Genomic DNA, 22,411 nt, shown 5'->3' on the forward strand with positions numbered 1-22,411 from the left:
TTAAAAATCCTATTCCGAAGTCCTAAAGTGCCAAACAAACAACAGTGGCTGTTGAGAGAGAATCGTGTATAAGATAGTGTAAACGTTGTGTAACATCGATGTTTTCGAAATCGCAAAACTTATGTTTATATTCGATTACACTAGATTGAGTTTGTTGAGCACATTGTTGTTAGAAAAGTAAACACATTGATCATCAAAACACACTTTACAACTAGAGTGTGTGTTGTGCAAACTTGGTGTTATTAGAGAGAGGGGGGGGTTGTGATAAATGAAAAGATAAACTTGTTGCCACAAAGGGAGGGGGGAAAGCTAAATAAAGGGAAATAATGAGATTCAACAGGTTCTACTATCTCTATCTATCTAAATAATTTACTGTCGATTTCACTGTAGCAATTACTGGAATCGATCTATTTCGTATTAAAATGTACTGGAGACTACCTCTTTCATTCCTCATTGGCATGACTCGTCCTCTAGAGTCCTGTCCAGCTTTCGGAATGTTCTCCAGTTAAGATAACCCTCAGCTTCGCCTCCAGATGTCTTATCTCCAAGACAAGAAGTGTAATTTCCTAACTAGAACTGTCTATCTCTCAAACTATATAAGATCTATAGAACTGTACAGGGTACGAAGGTATTAAAAATATTTTATTTTTGACTTCCAAGTTCTCAGAAATATTTATATACAGTCGAACCTCTCAATAACGGGGGAAAGCTATTTGGAGGTGGTCGTTAGAAGGAGGTAGGCAAGTTTCATAATGAAAAAATATGGGTTGTTTTTTCCAAACATCTATTTAAAAATTGTTTATTATTAATAGATTTAAAAACGTACATAATTGCATAATTATTTAGCTATATAAAATTTTTCTAAATTATCCAAAAAAATTATCATAAAACTACATATTATTGACTTAATTAATAATTTTAATAATAATCATCACATTTATTCATAACAATAACAATTTATGGTAAAATTATCATCATACTATCCATCTATTATTAGAAAAATAGAACAAACCTTTCGGCAAGTTGACGATGGCTCGATTTGGTTTTTACAAAATCTTCCAACACATTTATTTTCTCTTCTAGAGTTAACCACTATCGTTTCAGAGACATATCCAGAAAAAAGTAATATTGTTCGTCCAAAGTTATATTGAAAAATGATTAAAATGGTACAAGATGTATGGAGCTTATATAGGAAACTTTAGGAAAAACCAGAAAAAAAAAACAAAAACTTGAGAGGGGATAATTATTTTGATCACTGCGTCAAACGAACTTTTAATAATAAGGTGGTCGTTGGTGGGAGGTGAAACATAATAATCCGTTCCCCAAAATCAATGGCCGCGGTCGCTATGTAGAGTGTCCGTTAGACGGTGGAGGTCTTTTATATATAGCAAGTGTATAGGAGTAAAACGGGGATATCCAAAAAACTGACCGTAAATGGAGGTGGCCGCTAGTGAGATTGCCCTTTACGGGCAATTGAGGTAGGACTTGTAGTGGTCGTTGGTTAAACAATAGGTCCGCTGTCCCCGGACATGAACTGGGCGGAAGGGTGCAACGCTATATAAATGAGTACCAGCCATCGCTTGACGATGGAAGTGCTGTTGCTAGAAGGTGCGGCTGACCAGAGCTAAAGTAGAGATTGCCTTCTCTACTATCTGGGAGTGAGGCCTTTGGCTCCATGCGCTGGTTGAGCGTGATCTCAACCTGCCTCTTTGGAGGCCAAGCGGGGAAGTGCCCGGCTGGCACTTCTGCCAGGGTGAGGCCTAGCACTTCAGCCTCTACGTGGTGGTGACATCCTTCTCTTGTAAAACGACCCTGTGCTTGCACAGGGGGTCTGGTAAATCCCACAGGGATAGGAACGGACCTTAAAGAACCTCTAGTACTAGACAGGAACGGGTAAGAAGGGAAGAATGCCCTTTACGGGAGGCTCGACCGTATATAAATTGAGCGAGCAGAAACTTTTAAAATATTAAAATATAGAACGAGATTTGATGTATCATGTATTCAACATGATGTATGTTGGCACTATTTGTCCAATATAACTATTGTTAAGCTGGTATTTAATATAGAGTTTAAGGCTTTGGGAGAAGTTGTTGCAACTTCGGGGAACTAAACCAAATTCTAGGATCCACTAGAATACTATGTGCAGTTGTGGCCAACAGAAGTATTCCTAAGATGTACTAAGTCGAACTAGGCCTAGTTTCGTCCTCCGCCTCCTACCTACTCTCTCTAACTTAATACACTAGTTATGGTAGCTATAACCACGTAATAGTTGCAACTGTAATGGTTAAGGGGAATATACTGTATGCTAGTAGTCTTGTAGAAGTAGAAGACGAGTCACAGACTAACTCTATAGTAGTTCTACTTTAGGTAGATTTGGTGGAGGTAAAACTGTAGAGACATTAGTACGATCTCTGTGTAGAGTTTGGCAACTGTTTGTTCACTTTGGTGAGATATGAGGCCTTACAAGTCTAAACAGGTCCAACCAAATACGATGTCGAGAGAGAGAGAGAGAGAGGAAGCGATCCCAGTAATACCAACACTAACTCCTTCGGTTTGTGCTGATAATGACTCCCTAATTGCGAGCCAGACAACTAGTAAGTAACTTAGCTGACTAATTGCCCGCGTTTTACTTAGAAAACCCACAGCTTTTATACTTCCTTCCTGTGATAGTTTACTCCAAATTACTTCGCATAAACATACGCACAAACTACGTACATTTCCAGCGGTTGTACGTACACACGTATGTAGCACAATTTATTCTAATTTACACCTTGTTTTCAAGACCGAAAGTGTTTTAACGTTCAATGAAATTAAAACAAAACATCATGTGAGAACATTTCACAGCAATATCTAACTGCAATTAGTGTTATTAAATTTCTCTAAAATGTATTAAATTTTTTTTTTTTTTATAAAATAAAAGTTCTCAATTACAAATATTTACTTACAAAATAATAGGAAGTGTTAAAGAAAGCCTGACGTCACATTTCCTCTAAAATCCTGTTAAACATTAATTTTCGAACTGGTTTTAGAACCGTTCAATATTAAGGGACTAAAGTCGGCGATGCTGAATGTCGTCCACTCCTTTAAAAAAAAAAAATATCTCAACGTTGCTCTCAGAGGATGGAATGAGAGGTGCAGGAGAATGGGAATGAAGATAACCTGTACATTTGTAACCTTCCATTCGCAGACGACCAGGTCATTATTGCGAAAGATGTATGCTGAAGAAGTTGATGGAGAGTTATGCTGAATGGGGACTGGGTATAAATTTTGATAAAAGACGTAGCACCTATCCACTTCGAATGCAAGTCCTATAGAAATGGAAGGGAGACGCATTAAAAGAGTGGATCCATTTAAATTCCTAGGGTCAATAGTAAAAAAAGAATGGTTCCTCCCAGCAGGAAGTAGAGGGGAGAATCAGGGAGGGGAAAAAAGTAATAGGCCTATTGAACCCAGTGCTATGGAGCGGAAATTTGCTACCCAGAACCAAGAGGCTGATCTTTACATCGATTCTCTAAAGAAACCTATTGTATGGTGTAGAAATATGGGTGTTATGATCATAATACCACCGGGTAGAACTCTTCTAACCTCTTTGGACATCTGGCAAAGGCGTTGCAGGAAGAGGTGCACAGGATAGCAGATTCATTATCCCTTTCTTCCTATCTTGGCAAACTGGGTAGGTTATTTCAGCTCCTGGGGGTGTTGCAGTCTGATTGGTGCTCCCCTAGCACCAGTCTAATACTCTCAATTGTTCGTCATGCCGAATATTATCCCGTTGAATACAAAATGAAAACTGACATTTTAGTAAAAATCCAAAATTTTAAGGAAATAAATTAATTAGAATCTTGAGAAATATAAAGTGTTGAAACCAGATTAGAAATGGGGATACCAAAAATTAGGGCCATTTCCCCCCCCCCCCAAAAAAACGGTCCTATTTTCTCAGCACTGTTAGAGGGAGGGGACTGACCACTGCAGGCTCAGGAAACACATGCATCGCATGGGCCTGGCAGATGATAGCCTTTGCAGGTTTCTGTCAGGAAGAGGAGGAAGAGGAGGTTTGTGTCAGGGCTCGTATGGCTAAGGATGGAAAAACCAAGGCCTAAGGAGCTTTACCCAAGAGCCGCTCTCCAGCATTAAGAATCTGATTAAAAGGACAGGTCTGGAGGGTGAGCTTTAGAGTGAAGGGAGCCACAATAGATCTCTAGAGTGGTCGCAGTGGCGTAGGCCTTGAGGCCGCCCTAGTTTAATCTATCTATCTAGAGGGAGGCGGGCTAAATATGTTGCTCCACCGGAAGTACTGCTTTATTTAAAATGGATTTCACTCTCCCCCCCCCCAAAAAAAAGGTTCCTGGGCTATTCGATAAACTTTATATTTAATTACAAACTCAAAGATTTCTCTTTCATTTCTCTTTTTTTTAATAAAAGTCAATTTAAAGTAGCACACAGTAAGGGTTGCGGCAGGCTAGATAAGATTTAAATATGACTCAAAAGTTATGGAATAAGTTAACCCAGAAGCAACCACATTACAACACGGATATCCCCAGCGGTTTCGAATTCATCTGCTGGCCCTTTAGGTACTCTCTTTCTAAAAGCTTCTTACAGTTCAATTTCCGGTGATGGACAGCGTTGTCTGCAATCACAGGAGGAACATTGTCCGGAGATCGGCAATGCACAAAAAGCTCTAGGCGCCAATTAAACCTCAGATGTTGTTGCGCCAAAAAAAAAATCCTTAATTTAAAAGATTACCAATTTTAGTTGTTACTAATTTAACTACTTCTTAAAATAAATAAATAAATAATCATAAATTTCAAATAACAGCTGTGACGGGGTAAATACATCGCTAATATCAAAATGTAAATTCATATGATGCACAAATACGTCATGGGTGTGGGACAGGAACCGATGTATCATTACATATTGTTGGTTATAAAAGTGCGATCAGGATGGAAGGATCAGTCCCAGTCGGCTGGTATACCAGGGGCACAGGTATATTTGATGAGGATGTAGGTGGAGGATAGGGCAGCTGTTATCCTGGTCCATGTGGCAAGTTGCTATCTGTCACAGCTAAAAACTCACACTGTATCCGTCCTCATATATCATGCAGGAAATAAATATATATAAACACTATTTTCTCTGTTCTCTTGTAAAGTATGTGCGCGTGTGTAGCGTGTAAAATATTCTGTGTATATTCATTTAGGTTTTGCGGTGAGGATGGTGTGGAAAAACAACTGAATTAATATGATCCACGGGTTATTTCCCCCTACCACCACTCACAGCCACCAAAGGTAAAATGGGACATGATATTGGATAAATGGCTAGCCGCACTAACCCATTCATTCATTTTTTGGGTGTGCAGGAATGAACAGGTTTTTTCCTGTTTAATAATGCTAAAAAAAGAAAATAAAAAAACAGAATATGGGATATACCTGTTCAATTTCATTTAACCTATTGTTAACTTATTTTCTACCTCATTGGCTACCTCATGTCTCCTCCAAAACACAATACAAACGGAAACACCCCCCAAAAAAACCCCTATTCACACAATAATAGAGAGATGATGCCCCAGCGCCAGCTGTTTGTTTCTAAAAATAAACAAAAAGAAGAACCTTCCCGTCCGACATTTTTGCCCTTGTTTTTAAACCCTCATCATCCAAAACAACAGTTCTCACACCATTCGCAAGTGGCGCTAGTGTGTTTTAGGACTGGCAACACAATACTACCCTGCTCCTGTTATGGCTGACTTAGCCCTTCTCTATTAAAAAAGAGGCTTCATTAAACAAGGACCGCTATCCATTATAATAGTACCACCAAAACACCACCAGAGGTAAGTACTGTATCTCCCCCACTCTTTGCCCTTCCCATCTTGTACACAAAAACCTTTTAAAAAAAAGGGCAAACATACGCATTCTTTATCCCTTTTATGCCTCTTCTAAATACCTTCTAAGCTGTGACAGTCTAATTCAAAACAAACAAAAAAATTAACTGAAAAAAAAAATGATAATGCGTTCTACGGGAAGAAGCACGCATCATTTTTCACGTCCATTAACAATTAACATCATAACAGAATCATAAATTACAGCAATAATAGAAACAAAAGCAGACGAAAACTGGGCTTAATATGGAGTACTGTAGAATGACCCTTTTCTAAAATTTACTTTTTCTAACAAAAATCTATTTTGAATCCTATTAACTACTGTCCTTAACGTTCTAACTTAGTTCTAAATGTAGGCGCCACGGTAGCCGAGCGGTTAGAGGCAAGACCTGCGAAGCTAATATGTATTTTTGTACTGGGTTCGATTCCCGGTCTAGAGGCCTTGGATTATATTTATTGGTTAATGAGAGAAATTTACAGTAAAGTACGTTTGCTAGTCGCCTCCGTCCACGACACCTAATTGGTAGTTGGACGTTAAGCTCCGCCTGAAAAAATAGGCGATTACAGTAGGATGAAAAAATAATTGCCATTTCAGTCGAGTAAAATTTATTTTGCCGAGCTTTCGACCTAGGGACTAACTAGGCCATCTTCAGGGCTGTGGAACATGTTTACAGATAGTTATCAATGATTCTATTAAAGTAATAATATAATATGTATAATATAATGAAATTTCCAAAAAATTATTTACCTAGTTTATAAAGTAATATTTTTACATCACAAGGTTGGTGTGTGTTCATGGACTGAGTGTGACCGGTCTGTGTGATATGTGTTAGATTGTGTGGAAGTCAGTGTTGCCAATTGTCAAGTATTTTGTAGTAAGTTTGCGTAACTATATGTTGTTTAAATTGTTCGTGTCTGTTCTGAAAAAATAGGCGATTACTTTACTTCTTTACTTTTTGTACTTAGTTCTAAATGCCTCCATTAGGCCAAAGATTAATTAAAATACGATTCAATGACTTAATTAGAATAGAAATCAGTAATTAAGTTGAAGATAACTTGCCATCATCTGCCTTAAAACAAATTATCTTAGCAAAAATACGCAATTAAATTATAAAAGAACAAAAAAAATATTAAAGTCATTATAAAGTAAGCCACTGAAGTGACTCGCGCACTTCCGGTCAAGTTACCATCTTCAGTATTGGAATTTTAGAAAGCTATTTATTTCTTTCTAACCAAATAAAATTAATATAAAACTGCAAAATTTATAATAAGAAAATTATAAAAAGAAATCTTCAGAAAACTTCAAGAAAATTGTTTTATCTGAATATTTAGTAGGCTGCGCCCTCCCACCGATAAACCGAGTGTAGTTTTTTTTAGGGAAATCGCGGAAAAACTATTAAATGAAAAAAAAACAAAACAGGATACTCGCATTACTAGTCACAGAATTTTCCCTTAAATTTGGAATTCTTACTGTTCATTATTTTTGGTGACTGAATCCTACTGAAAAATAGGATGAAAAATTAATGCCAGTTTCAGTCATTATAAACATAACACAGAAAATCATCACACTTTCGATTTCCCCAAACACACAAAGATACTTAAATCAGAAACCAACACACCAAAAAAAGGGAAGTGCTAGAAATGGTATACGACATAACTAAGACAGAAAACAGTCTAAATTTCAACACTGATACCAACAATTTAAACAACATAAAATTACTACAAAAATGCCAGACAATTGGCAACACTGACTTCCTTACAACCAAACACATATCTCACACACAGACCGATCACACTCAGTCCATGAGCAGACTGAGAAAACACACTAACCCTTTAATGATGTAAAATATTACATGGTCAATTATAGGTAAATAATTATTATAGGTAATTTTGTAAATTACGTTACATTATATATTCATTGTAATATAATTGTTGTTAACACACTGTAAATATGTTCTACAGCCCTGAAGATGACCTAGTCACCCTAGGTCCGAAAGCTCGGCATAATAAAGTTTATAATGACTGTTAAGCCGCGTACCGTCCTTTCTCGGCGGTACCGTTTGACAGTTCTCCATCTCGCCTTTTTCTATTTCTCTCTCTCTCTCTCTCCTTATTCCAATTCTCGTAGTACGCGTTATTTTTCGTTAATCTTTTCCTTTGTTTTCGCCGCCAATATCTTATTTTTCTGCCATTTTGTAGTTTTGTTTATTTCTCAGTTCCCATGGTTTCAACCTTCCCCTTCTCTATCCTCTCATACCCGTGGGGTTTTTCCGTCTGCTGTAGTTCAGTACGCCGCTGACTCTGTGCAAATAAGTTAGTGCTCCTCAATTCCATACCGCTTCATAACGAGTCGACGTCTGGCCCTGGCTCTGCATCAGATATAGTACGCGTCCGCTGGACCAACGCTTCAAGTACAGCTTTTCATACTTCCGCAACGCTTCATCATCGGCTGCTTGCGGCCCTACGTCACTCGAGTCTGCCTGCTGGTGTACTTCTTACTGCACCTTAACCTGCTAAGAGTCACTTCCGCTGATATCTAGCACTTCGCTTCATCCGCATCTAGTGCATTGATTGTACTATTACCTCTTCCTTCATCCGCATCTAGTGCATTGATTGTACTATTACCTCTTCCTCATCCGCATCTAGTGCACTTGGTGCACTATTACCCTTCCCTCTTCCGCTTACCTCACTTCCAATTCTAATACGCCTCTTTGGGCTTGAACCTCAATATTTCTTACGCTTCTTGGAGCTCAGCTACACATTACACACACACACATCTTTGCACACTTGTTTGCCTAAGCTCTTTAATAGTTCCTATTCCCTTCTACCGCTTAATTAGAGATCCTGCACCGCCTGGCGGATACTGGGTGCGCTCGCTTCCGCTGCGTAAGTGTTTTCTTGACCATTTTCATTACTAAATATTTTCTTTGTATTTATTTATCCCCCCCCCCCGAGCACGTATCGATTTAAATTACGTTTACGTCATCTTCCCCTCTCTGCATCTGGGTGTAAGCCTCACGCGCTTACAATGACTGAAACTGGCATGATCTTTCATCCTTTGGAATTTTTAGTAACTATATTTTTTTTGAAGAACAATTACCAACTTTAAAGTAAAATCTAATTACGTAAATTTTAGTAATAAGAAAACTGTAAGCGTACTCATACCACTTCCTTTGTTTTGTTTTAAGGGTCATTCGTAAAAGATGCTCTCCCCCCTCCCAAGCAAAAAATATAGTATTTTTTCTAATTAAATTTTTTAATAATAAAAAAAGAAGAAGATGACTTTAATAACCGGGCAACAGCTTTTGAACCTGCAATTATGCAAAATTGTCACCGCAGACAGCGCGCTATCTAGCAGCGACACAGAGAGAAAACATAATTTTGTCAGCTGTGCAGTTTTAGTAATGTGACCCATACTTGTGGAAAAAAAATATTTTAATATAATTTAAAAATTAATTAAAAAATAATCTTAATGAAATAAAACTTTTGTGAAAATTTAAATTTGCAATTAAAATTTATTGCTAAACGTATTTAACATTTAACCAACTTCCAACCTAAGGGATTTTTAGTATCTCTAATTTCTGGAAGGGAAGGGATTAGCTATGAGGTTAGCATACTGGACTCCCACGCGGAGGTCCCGGGTTCGAATCCAGCAGCTGACCCTTAGATTTTCTCTTCCTAGGAGCTTCTTACAGCTCACTGTCCGGTGATGGACAGTGTTGTCTGTAACGAGAGAACACTGTCCGGAGGCCGGCAGTGCACTGGAAAAAGCTCCGGGCGCTAATGACCTCAGCTGTTGATGCGCAAAAAAAAAAAAAAAAAAAAAAAAAAAAAATAATTTCTGGAATCACTAATAAAAACACTAATAAGGCTCATCGCGCTCAATTTTTAAAGGTTATTGCTCGTAGGTTATGGATATTGATACATTTATTGGTTTAGTTTGTTTAAAGAAACCTCTGTGGGACCATAATATCTGTGAAGCTACAATAGTTTTTAACAATTAATAATTAATAGTTAAAATTAATTAACAATTAGTAGTTAATGGAGAATTCAGGTAATTTTTGCTACATTTAATTTGGTTCTCAATCCCTTAATGCTAACTTCCATCTAAATACTAGGCAAAATTAAATTACATTTTCACGTCCTACTACTTCTGATCAGAACGAATTCTCCAATCCTTCTTCTGTAGCGTCGTACTGCTCCAGTTTTTCAGATGAACATTAATTTACGACAAATCATGGAGTAGTGATATTTCTATTTTTAAAGTAACTGCTAGGATTAATGGGGTTATACTGGGCTAGTATGTAATCAAATGTTGAAATAGATATTCTAAAATACGAATGAATCTTGCCAGGATGCTCCCGAAGTTGTTGGTACAAGTGATGGAATACACCAAGTTCATGTCTAAATATGTTTATATTATACACTGCAGCTCCTGCTTCCAAGCTGCTGTAAATACCAAATTTTCAAGGAAGAATTTTCATATATAGAAATAGTTCCTCCCATCTTGTTTCGTCGAAAGGAGAAACGCGTCTAAACTTGGTCACTATGTGCCAGCGACTCTTTGCTCGCTGCTCGTCGCTCTCTTTGATCTGAAGCAGCTATCAACGCCGCTTTGCTTGCCGCTCCACTATGTTTCCACATCCTTAGACAGAGACCAATTTGTTGATACCAATTTTTTCGAACTCAGGGGACTCAAAACAGATATTTCTGGATAATCTGCTCATAATCCTTCTCTTAGAAGTAAAGTGAAAAAAAGCAAAAATACAATTAATACATTAAATTACAAAACAAAGTCTTAAACTTTTAATTAGTTTGATCTTAAGATTAATAATTATTTATGGTGCACTAGTTAAACTAAAGTATGGGAAATCCCCTGAATATCCCTCCCATATATCATGGCCTAAAGGGGAACCATGCTAATATCAATTTTGTAACATAATTTAGGATAAAAATTCACTCCCCTCGTCTCGTCACCCCACTCCTCCTCATTCTGAGAGAGCGCTCCTCATTGACTTGAACTATTCACAGAAGTACACGTTTTGTGTAAGTGATAAGGTAGATCTGAACCTATAAAAATAAAGTTTACAAAAAAGTGACTAAAATGTTAAAAGTCAAAGCTCCTTTTACTATAGCAGATAGTTAATTAAAGCTGAAAAAGGAAAACAAAGAGAAAGAGAAAATAAAAACAAAAGAACCATGGAAAGAAGAGAGGTGACAAATTTTAGAAGAGGGGCCCCTCCCCATCGTCTCCAAGGTAAACATTATGTAAATAAATCTCCGCAGCAAAAAGAAAAAACTGGAGAATTGGTTAGAACAAAGCCTTTTAGATTGATAAAAGAGTGCCAGAGATAAAAGTAGTCGACAAAAGCCCCCTCTCTTGGAACACTCACTGACTGACAGACTTGACAGCGAATCACATTTCACAACAGTTCGCTTTCTTTTGCATTTTCTTTTCTCTCTCTCTTTTGGCTACAGCAAATACAACAACACATCTAACACAATCATCTCCAGTAAACAAATAATCCTAAATTTTTGTTCAGATAACAAAAAAGAAAAGTCGATTGTGACAACCTACAGACGACGACTCTCTTTTTCTGTTATTCTTACTCTATTGAGGAAATTTTTCACTTTCTTCTTACAAATAAGAAAAGTTACTTTAAGCTTCCAAATTATCCATTTTAAGATTTCACCAGAAATATTCCTTTAAGGGACCCTGTGTTTGAAAAATTTGGTTTCTACCAATTGGTCTAACAATATAAGATAGTAAAATAATAACAGTAACTTAAGAACAGAATGTTGTACAAAATTCAAATTTGATATTTCGTTACAAGGTCACTCCAGAACAGGGGTGTCAAACTCGCGGCCCAGTCAATATATCCGACGCAAAGTAAAAATAAAATAGAAATGTGAATTAGAAACGAAACCAGCTACTCAAAAGTTGCTAAGGAATTGCAATAAAAAGATCAAAAAAAGACAGAAAGAGTTATATTTTTTTTAAATAAAAGTTGCTTCATTTGTCTTTTAATATCACATTATCTTTCAGAAATAAAACTTTTAAAAACAAAGATAAAACAGGATTTAACAAAAGCCGTGAGTGTCGCCTAACAAATTGTGGAAAACATCTCCACTGGTTTTTCCACAATTTTTATTTTGTTAATCCAATTAATAGTTTTTCAGTACCTGGTGTAGCCTCCTCTTACTCTCTGAACAGCTGAACAACGGTTTGCCATACTCAAAATAACGGCAGCTATTTCTTCTTGCGGAATTTCTTCCCATAGTAACGTTAAAACGTTAGCAAGCTCTTCGGTGTTCCTGGGTTGGGGCTGATGGTTATTTAGTCGTCTCTGTAAATTGTCCCAAATGTGCTCTATTGGGTTTAGGTCTGGTGATAGTGCTGGCAGTGGTAAGTGGGTAATGCCGAGACGACGAATTTCTTCAAGAATACATCTGGCGCGGTGAGGGCGGGCATTGTCGTCGAGAAAAACAAATTGTGGCCCAATATTGTCTCGAAAGTCTGAGACAAACCCCCGAATAATGTCATCTCTGTATCTGATCCCATTTAAAGTGCCCTGAATGATGTGTAGTTCAGTACGATTGTTGAGAGTAATTCCACCCCACACCATGACACCGCCACCGCGGTGTGCTGTTACCGGTTGGATGAATTGTGGCTCAAAACGAGTGTTTGGCCTTCTCCACACTTGCAAACGTCTGCTATCACTCGATAAACAGAATCTTGACTCGTCACTAAATAATACAAATTCCCAGTTTTGGTTCTCCCTCAACCGAGAGTTTACCCATTCCGATCTTGCTCTTCTGTGCCGAGTATCCAAAGAGGGCCTTCTAACTGGGCGATACGAATGCAAACCAACCTCTCTCTATCGATTTCTAATCGTTTGATTAGATACTTGAGTCCCGAGGATTCAAAAAGACGATTTTGTAACTGTCGGGCGGTCAAAAAAGGGTTTCTGCGGGCATTCATCCTCACTAGGCGGTCTTCTCTTTCAGTGGTTCTTCGAAAATTCCCACCGCCATGGCGTCTTTGTGCATGGTATCTTTGCAATGCTCGGCAAACAACACTTGGCGCAATATTGAAGCATTAGCAATTTCAAGCTGAGAAAGGCCCTGTAAATGATACTGGACAATTAAATTTGCCCTTTCATCACTTCTTTCCATGATAAAAAATTAGAATTGAGAAGCAAAAAAAAGGTTAATTCACTTTCAAATGCATTAGAATACTGAATCATTTTAAAGGACAAAATTAGCAATGTTTGTTTTTGTCGTTTATCAAAATGAATTAACCTTTGTACGACTACCAAGTGCATTAATTCCTTAATATAAACAAATATTGAATGCCAAAATAACGAGATAAACATCAAAACATTGTGCAAGTTGATTATATTTGATGTTATTTATAAATTCCTTAGCAACTTTTGAGTAGTTTACTTTATTTATAAACTATACGGATCATTTTAAATTGTACGCGCGAAAATGTAAAATTCTAATTGGCTGAAATGGAGTCCGTTTCACACAGCTATCAACGGCAAACTGCTACACCTAACCTAATAAGACGTAATTATACAGACGTTATCTTACAAGTGGTTATGATTATTGAGTCCCATGTTTGGAAGTACTTATCAGTGCGTGCAATTATTTTCTGTTATGAATGGAAATAAATCTCCTGTCCGAAACTGTAAAACTCACGTTGGGTCAATTTTGAAAGTAGTCTCGACCAATAAGATTTCTCCCGAAATAGGAAAGATAGTATCAGAGAAGAGATGTCAAGTATCAGGACGTAAACAATAATTTAACTTTATATATGTTTATTACAATTTACTAGTCAAAATAAAAATATTTGTTTCTATGAACATTGATTTTTTGTGCGGCCCACATGAAGTTAAGTATTGTTTATTTGGCCCAAGTTAGCTTTTCGGTTTGACACCCCTGCTCCAGAGGATGCCACAATAAAGTTTGGGATAAAATCAATCAAACGGGAAGAACCATATTTCTTTAAGATTTTTTTTTTTAAACGGTCCCATTAAGAAGCTATTGAACAACTGTATGTATAGATGAAAATCTATAATTTCTATTGGAAACAATTTTCCTACAAAATTCGATTAAGGGAAGATCCGAGAAAGAGGGTGGTTAGAGTCCCTTTTTGAGGGCCATTTCGCCTGTAACGTACGCTCCTGTACGACAATTCAATGGACGTTAAACAAAAAAATAACCTCTCACAAAGTTAGTACACCTAACTACAGCTACCGCTACTGAAGCGGTAGTTACTGGTTATTGGTTGGTTAAGGTTACAACAGTAGGTTATATTTATATTTTTTCTTGTGAAAATGTAAACTCTATACTTACTTCAATATTTCAGCTATTTTTTTTAAATTTTCTTTTCAGTAGTTTGTAAACAATGGAAGTAGATGAACAAGATAAATGTGTTGATGTCAAAGAAGAGACTACTTGTCCTGTTGAAGATGTTAAAGAAAATAACGGTGAAGAAACAAATAAGGATGATGTTGAGAAAGAATGTGACAAATTTAAAAAACCAACGCTAACTGCTCGAATTCCAGCCAAAAAATCCACTCTTCATAAGTATTTACAACAGAAAAAGCTTGACAACGAATTAAACAGTGCAGAACAAAGTGCAAACAGTGAATCCATAGTTGAAACTACAAATGAAGTTGAAGAAGTTGAAACTAAACAGATTGAAACAAATAAGCCCAAACTCATAACGTTACCTTACACTGAACCAGACTGGAAAGGGCTAGCAATAGCAAAATATCAACTAGAGGTAATCTGAATATTTAAATTTCAGTATTAGTTACAGTTGATCTTATAAATATTGGCTATAAATATGTTTATTTATTTATTTATGTGTTCTGTCTTAGGAACTCAAATCCGGCGTAATTGAAAGAACAATTGATTTAAGAAAGAAATCTTACTTTAGTTTTGGAAGGGCAGATGTCTGCGATATTTGTATGGCACATCCCACAGTTTCAAGATTTCATGCGATATTACAGTATCGAGATGTTGAGGATGGTGAAAATGGAAAAGGATTTTACTTATATGATCTGAAAAGTACTCATGGCACTTTTCTAAATAAGTATAGGATTAAACCAAATGTCTATGCTAGAGTCAAGGTAAGCGGAACAATAGTTTCTTTATGAATAATTCCTAAATGAGTTCACGTGTAGGGTTTAGTTTGACGTTGGGCACGATAAACCAAAGTATTTACTGGCAACCTTAATATTTCCGGGTTGCAAATATTACCTAGCAATGTTGATAAAAATTGTCTACGCAAACTAAAATATGAAAGTCTGCATTAAGAAGAATTACATCATTTGGAATCATTGCTTGTTTGTTTGGGGCTCCCTTAGTTTTAGCGTTTGTACAAAGAAACTATAGTGTACGCTGATTGTAAGCTAAAACTTGCTGATGAGTGGGGTAAACTGTAAAACATTTTATCAATTACCTAATTCCATCAGACCACAAATTCCCTAAAAAAAAAAAAAAAAAATTCATTCAGTTACCCTTACTTAGTGTAAACTACCTTTGATTTCACAATTGTTATTCATTTTAGGTTGGGCATATGATAAAGATTGGATGCAGTACAAGATTTTTTATTCTACAAGGCCCTGCAGAAGATGAAGAAGAAGAATCGCCGTTAAGTTTGACAGACCTTAAAGCGCAAAGGCTGGCAGAAATGGAGGAGCGAAAAAGGAAGGAAGAAGAGGAACGGTTATTAGAGGAACAGGAAAGAGAGAGACAGGAACGATTGTTAGAAGAAAGAGGAATTTCATGGGGAATGGGTTAGTAGATTAGGTTGACTAATTTTCATGTATATTCATTACAGGTGAAGTAACATCCAAAAAATGTGATCAACATCAGTCCTCGAATTTCCCTTTAAAAAAATGCACCCTGAAAATGGATCTGATCACACATTTTTAATAATCCTAGTCACATCCGAAATTGATCATTTTACAGCTCGAAATAACTTGCACCCATTTTGACGCTTTTTAGCTATAATTAAACAAGATCTCGTTTCAGTAAAATTCTTTGAGATAATAACTAAAAAAGTTTCTAGACAATATATTCAATATTTGCGTTTTCAAATTACAGGTGAAGATGCAGACGAAGAAACCGATCTTTCTGAAAATCCCTACGCCCAAATAACTAATGAAGAATTATATATAGATGATCCAAAAAAAGCACTTCGTAATTGGTTTGATCGAGAAGGTGAAGAATTGACATTTGACATAGAAAAAGCTGAAAAAGGAATGTTTGTCGCAAAAGTTGTGTGAGTATTTGTTTTATAAATTTAGTTTTTAAAATATAGTTCGTGTGATTAAAAAATAAATAAATACATCCACTCTCCTCTTTGTAGACTTCCAATAGATGATGGTGACGGTAGGGAGATTATAATCGAAATGACTGGCCGAAGTAAGAAAGAATCACAGTTGCAATGCTCTCTGGAGGCTTGCAGAGTAATTGATAAAATGGGACTACTTCGACCTGCAAAAAGAGGTAATTTCTTTGATATGGGGAAAAAAATTTAAAAATTAATTCTTAAGATAAATATAGTTTACTTGCAGTGCTCTTCTTTTATCTCCAAACTGTATCAATGTGGGACATAATATGACACTGGGACGCGATAGGCCAGAACGTATCTCCAAAGTGTGTCACCCAGGGTGGGAATCTTCCGATTTGTTCCCTACAATTTCTAAGAAAGAAATGGGAGAGAAAAGTCCCTTTAAACCATCTTGATTGCATTGCAATCCCTACCCACAATATGAGATCTTCTGTTTTTGGAGGCCAGAATGTAAACAGAGGTGCACGGTTTTATATTTTCAGTAGACAGAAAACTGAGTTAAGAATTACTACTTGGTCACAAGACTCAGCCTCCTTAGGGAACCCTGACACAGAAATGATATTGTGTGGCTCCACTTTGTCGGAAGAAGTATGAAAAGAGAAATGAAACTAGTTTAAACTTAAGGGATAAAACTTTGTTACCGAATGTTTGTTTGGTTTCGAACGAGATCACTTTAACAGACAAAGAGATCGTTATTTTTTTTGCATCAGTCTTGATGGGAATTGATGAAAGGTAAAATCAGGTTGCTCTATTGGCCCTTCGATCGAAGGCCAACAACCTTTGAAAGTTCTCAATATAAGTAGTAAGTTGATGTGTGCTATTGTTTACTAAGTTTTGTTTGAAGTTAAAACTGATCTGTGCAAAAAGAAATCGTTATTCTCAAGTTGAGTATTTTAAGGTATGACTGGCTCCGTAATAAAGAACTATTTCAAATTTCAGAAGCCAAAAAACAACAAAAACGTAACTGGGAAGAAAATGATTATTACGATAGCGATGAAGATAGTTTTCTGGATAGAACTGGTGATCTGGACAAGAAGAGGGAAAAACGAATGAGAAAAGCAGGAAAAATTCAAGATACTGTGGAAACATATGACTCTTTGGTAAAATTTCTTTTGAATTTTTTTTTTTGTTTATTATTGTTATTTAAAAAAAATTCAGTAAAGTGAAATCTAAAACTTGTTTTACAGATGGGAAAACATAAGATTGTTTTGGAAAAATTAGAAACAGCTGAAAGAAAATTAAATCATCTTCTGGAAGATATGGAAGTGGCCAATGTTGAACAATCAGAAGAAGATATGGATGAGTTAGATGCTTATATGAAGACATTGAAGCAGAAAAAACCTCAAAAAATGGATATCAAAGTTGCTAAGGTGTAGTATGCATAGATTATGTAGGATACCCAATGAAGATATTTTTATTATAACCGCATTTAAATACTATAAGAGACGAAACGCATGCACAAATTAAATGTTGATAGAAAGAAGTGGGCCAAACTTCTTGACTTCGCTGATAAACCATCTCAATAAAGTATAATATTTTTTTCTATCGTAAATTTGAAACATCCAAATTATCTAACTTACATGAAGGCTGGGATCCCCCTTTGGAGACTTCTTGCTCGAACACTTTTTCCTCACCTTAAATGTGAAGTAATAAGAGTATGGGAGAACAGTCCACTTATCGTGGATGCGCTTATCTAAGAGTTCCATTCATCCCGGATTCACCAGAAGAGTTCTAAAGCTTTGGGTCCCGAATTCCCCACTAATTTCGTCAGAGTTAAAAATTTATTATGTTAAAATTGATCTACTAATTCAATTTTAATCGAACAAGTTTTGGAAGCGTTTATTTGCATTTAAGAATTTTTGATCGAATAGTTTAAAGTTTATACTTTTAATTATACTTACGTATGATTTGAATTCAGTTACTTGGGATTTTTTGTCATAGTCAACATTTCTATACATAAACTAAAGCGTGTAATGTCTTAGTTTGGGCTTAGGAAAACCAGGCCCCCACTGTTATACAATAGATCATAATTTGAGGTCCTACACAGAAAAAATATACTCTTTTGAACCCTTAGTTAACAATACTGTAACCTCAAGTGGTAGTCCCACTTAGTGGAATTTGTAATTTCAGATATTCGCACAGTTAACCTCTCCACTTTATGTTTTAAAAACAGGACAGCGTAAATAAATTGCAAGAAGAAGAAGCACATTTAAGAAAATTGATCAACATTACGAAACCAGCAAACATTCCTGAGCTAATACTAAGAAAAAATCCCACAATTGAAGAGGTATCTTCTTCAGAAATTACTGTAGCTGAAGATGTTAGCAGTGTTGAAGAAGAAGTGAACAGAGCACAAGAGGTTAAATCTGTGAAGGAAGTTGTAAAAGAAGACCAAGCTGTTTCTAAAGAAAGCTCTAGAAGTAAGTTAATTTTATTACTTCTCTTGAAGGAAGGTTAAGCTTTGAAAGTAGGTCCTCTTGCATCTGTAAGTTAGTAATGCTTTTGACGTCCAATGGTTACGTCGCAGTAGTAGATACTGGAACTGATTAAACGCCCCTTGACGCAGTCGCACGGGGATTAGATCTGGAGCTGAAAATATAATTGAATCTTTCTTGAAAAACATCTGACTTGTAGAAATGAGTGAATAATTTGAGTGTTTAGTGAATATAAATTAACTTCATTATAACTTTTGGGCAACAAGTACATATATTCATTTTTGTCATTTCAATTTTGTATTGATTCCTACAAATCATTGTATGAACAATAATCTTTAAAAAGTGTAAAGGCTTAAAGTAGGTAATATTTACCCACATTTATATGTAACAGTAGTGATTTTTTAAAACGACCAAAATGTCGGTCTCGAAACATATAATGAAAAATGGAGAAATAAAAGAAATTTGCATCAATAGAGCTATTTCTAGTAAGAGCTATATTTATTTCTAATTCTATTTCAGTTATTGGACCAACTTTTCCTAGCAATTCGAAGTTAAAAACAGAAACAAACTCTAAAAAAAGTGAAAAATCTAAAAAGAAAAGTAAGAAAGAAGTAAGTAGAAATTTTTGTATTCATGATGTCATTGTATTAAAGCGGATATTGCTTATGTAAGTGATTCTAATTTAAAACACATTTCAGCAGGAAGATCAGAATTTCGTTGAAGATGATGTTTACAGTAATTGTGTGTGGAAACCACCGCCTGGTCAGACAGGCGACGGGCGTACTGCATTGAATGAAAAATATGGTTATTAATGAGAAAGTGTTTTGTTATTTTTGTATTTATTTGTTGGCTGTTATTATTTTAGTAATACATAGTTAAAAAAAAGGAAGTTGTTTTCAACCCAATGATATATATATTTGCTTAATTAAGCAATAATTAACCTGCTAATTTCGCAGTGTAGAATCAAGAGAATAGAGTAGTTGTAGTCAGTGTAGATTAGTTTGCAGTACTGATGGAAGAAGTCAAAATTTCGTCAATCTTTTACTCAGATTAGGAGCTGACAGATGAACTTTGCTGTAAATAGAGAAAGAAAAAAAGAAGCTATATAACAGGTGTGGCCAAACTTTTATCCCTTAGGGGCTACTTATTCTGAAAAATTTAGTCTGCGGGCGACTTTAAATATGGGCAAACTATTTTAGAATTTTTCATTGATATTTTACTAAATACGAGTAATTAACAAGAATTTCAATTAAAAAAATATGACAAATAAAGAAAACAAATATATATTTTTTTTTTTTTGAGATGAAATACTTACTAACTTAAAAAAAAAAGTAGGTACATTGTAAATAAGCAAACGAATAACAATGTTTAATTGGACGATACCTAACATTGCATAATAGCAGCAAGTTTTTCAAAATTTGGCTCATATGAACTTAAGGCAATTCTCAAACATGATTCCAAATGTTGATTTGTTAATTGCGATCGATGTTTTGTTTTGATCGCATTCATAAATGAAAATGCGGATTCACATAAATATGTTGATCCAAAGAAGGCATTAAAACGTGCAACAATTGTCCGAATATTTGGATATTTATCTTTATTTAACAGTTTACAAAAATTACAATCTGAAACCAGTGACTTAAGTTCTACATATGTCCCATTTAATATTTATTATTTCTTTTCAAAGCCTGCTAAATTTGTAGTACCGAGAAAGTTGTTTAGTTTCTGAGCTACACTTTCAACATCGATGTTGTCATTAAATGGGCAAGACAAAAAAAAAAGCAATATCTTCAAGTTCACTTAATGTTAGAACTTCTTTCAAATTCTTTTAGAAGCAGTGCAATAATATCGGCATATTTGTTATAAGTAAGATTCTTTTTATTTTTAGACTCATCAGCCAGATTTTGATAATGCTTTAAATCACGACGTTTTAATTGCATTGCAAGCATATTAAGTTTCACTTTAAATGATTTCAAAATGCTTATCATATCTGTTACTGTTTCACCTTTACCCTGTAGTTGCAGATTTAATTGGTGTAATTTTTCAGTAACATCGCAGAAAAAAGCAAGATCAAGAAGTCATTCTTCATCATTTAATTGTGGATATGAATCACCTTTAGTTCGTAAATATGAGCATATTTGTGGCAGAAGTTCTCTAAATCTTGTTAAAATTCATTTGCATTGTTCATCGGGATAAATACAAACATTATGGGTTCATTGCACAGACGGTCTATTATTGTAAGAATAAATTATCGAATTAAGGTTTTCAAACATTAATTTAAGTGAAAGCAAGTTGTTCAACTTTAGCTTCGCGGGCTACTTTAAAATGTTTTGCGGTCGACGTGTTCGCCACCCCTGCTGTATAAGATGCACTAAGTAGTATACAGATGGTACCAAGTACTGAAGCAATGCAGTAAGTGAAACATGGATAGTTCCTACCGTGATTTAAATTTGTACATTCTATAAAAAGAAAATGGGTGGTTATTGACATTTTTTTAAATCACCTTTCTCTAAAATAAAAACCTTTGTGACTGAGAATTTGAATTAATGGAGAGCAAATATGATTAGGTCTTAAGTGTTAATTTTATTCCTAAAAGATTAGGATTGTCAACGTTCAAAAACAAGTTTAAAAAAAAAAAGTCTATCTTCAGTACTTTGAACGCAAGGTGTTTTTAGAAACAAATCTTAAATGAGGAAATGTACAAAATAAAACAATGAAGAAAAATCTGACCAAGGGACAGTTTCCCTGCGTTCTTTTGGGCTGGAGGGAAACTTACAAAATACAGATCCATTCAATTAGCTTTTTACGGGTCAGGGCAAAGGCCACTCGTAATCCGTGTTGACTTATAACTTTTAATCAGCTGCTATAGGCCTCTAAATATCTTCACCTAGGAAAAGGGCCCTGTTAACATTGTGACAGAAGAGGAGTAACGGCATTTTATATCTTGTGGTCGCAAGGATACTCTGTAGGTACATGCTCTAAACATTTAAGATTTGCAAAAGAATGAGAAGTAATAATCCTTGATGAAGTTAAATTTTACATATTTTCTTCTGATGGTAATGTAAATTTAAGAAAAAATAAAGCAAATTCTAAATTTGAAAATTGATGCAACTTTTAACAAAAAGTTTGTACACTCTATGTCAAACTCTTAAATCAAAAAGTGTAATTTGGCAGAAAGGATAGCATACAAAATGGGACGAACAATGTAAACAATTTGATTATCAGGATACTTTTGTAACTCTGACAATCGGAAGCAAAATCAGAGTTGTCATAACTGAAAGTCCTCTAGTAATAGTTACGTTTATGGTAATCTGATCTTAACTTCCAGAACATTCTCGAATTGATCAAAATACAATACGAATTTAAGAGCCAAGTAAAGAGAAATATACTTTTTTGCCAGAACTTTATTACTGTAAATTAATTTATGTAAAATAAGAGTAGAAAACATATATAATTCTACATGGTTCCCTTTCCCTGCACAAACATATTAAATGGAAAATCCATAATTACCAAAAACATATTCACTTGTTAAAAGTTAACCTTATTCGTTGTTACAATATATTATTTATTTGGTTACATTTTAACAGTGGTTCAATTAATAAATTGCCCATGTTTTTGCATTATTAATTGTTATACTTAATTAAATAAGTTGTTTGGATGCCGCCAAAGATAATAACAGATGAGCCGGGGTGCATATGACGTAAGGAAGTGCACCACAGCTCTATCTGGGAGGAC

The 22,411-nt window shown here is 35.4% G+C and overlaps 1 protein-coding gene across 2 annotated transcripts; it reads left to right on the plus strand.

The window, feature by feature from the left end:
* Positions 1 to 14,041: 14,041 nt before the first annotated feature.
* On the plus strand, positions 14,042 to 19,588 carry LOC141448332 (kanadaptin). 2 transcript variants are annotated; one of them, XM_074116666.1, is made up of 11 exons: positions 14,042 to 14,180; positions 14,270 to 14,663; positions 14,761 to 15,012; positions 15,453 to 15,681; positions 15,992 to 16,169; positions 16,257 to 16,396; positions 17,181 to 17,341; positions 17,429 to 17,611; positions 18,415 to 18,661; positions 19,196 to 19,287; positions 19,375 to 19,588. In XM_074116666.1, the coding sequence occupies exons 2-11, from the start codon at positions 14,283 to 14,285 to the stop codon at positions 19,486 to 19,488; spliced, it is 1,977 nt and encodes a 658-aa protein (XP_073972767.1). In that variant the 5' UTR covers positions 14,042 to 14,180; positions 14,270 to 14,282; the 3' UTR covers positions 19,489 to 19,588. The 2 variants fall into 2 exon arrangements, with proteins under 2 accessions (XP_073972767.1, XP_073972766.1); XM_074116665.1 differs by lacking the exon at positions 14,042 to 14,180 and having other exon boundaries at positions 14,187 to 14,663.
* The last annotated feature ends 2,823 nt before the right edge of the window (positions 19,589 to 22,411 follow it).

This window comes from Rhodnius prolixus, unplaced genomic scaffold (assembly GCF_049639745.1).
Source record: "Rhodnius prolixus isolate KJV_2025 unplaced genomic scaffold, Rpr scaffold_19, whole genome shotgun sequence".
NCBI lineage: Eukaryota > Metazoa > Arthropoda > Insecta > Hemiptera > Reduviidae > Rhodnius > Rhodnius prolixus.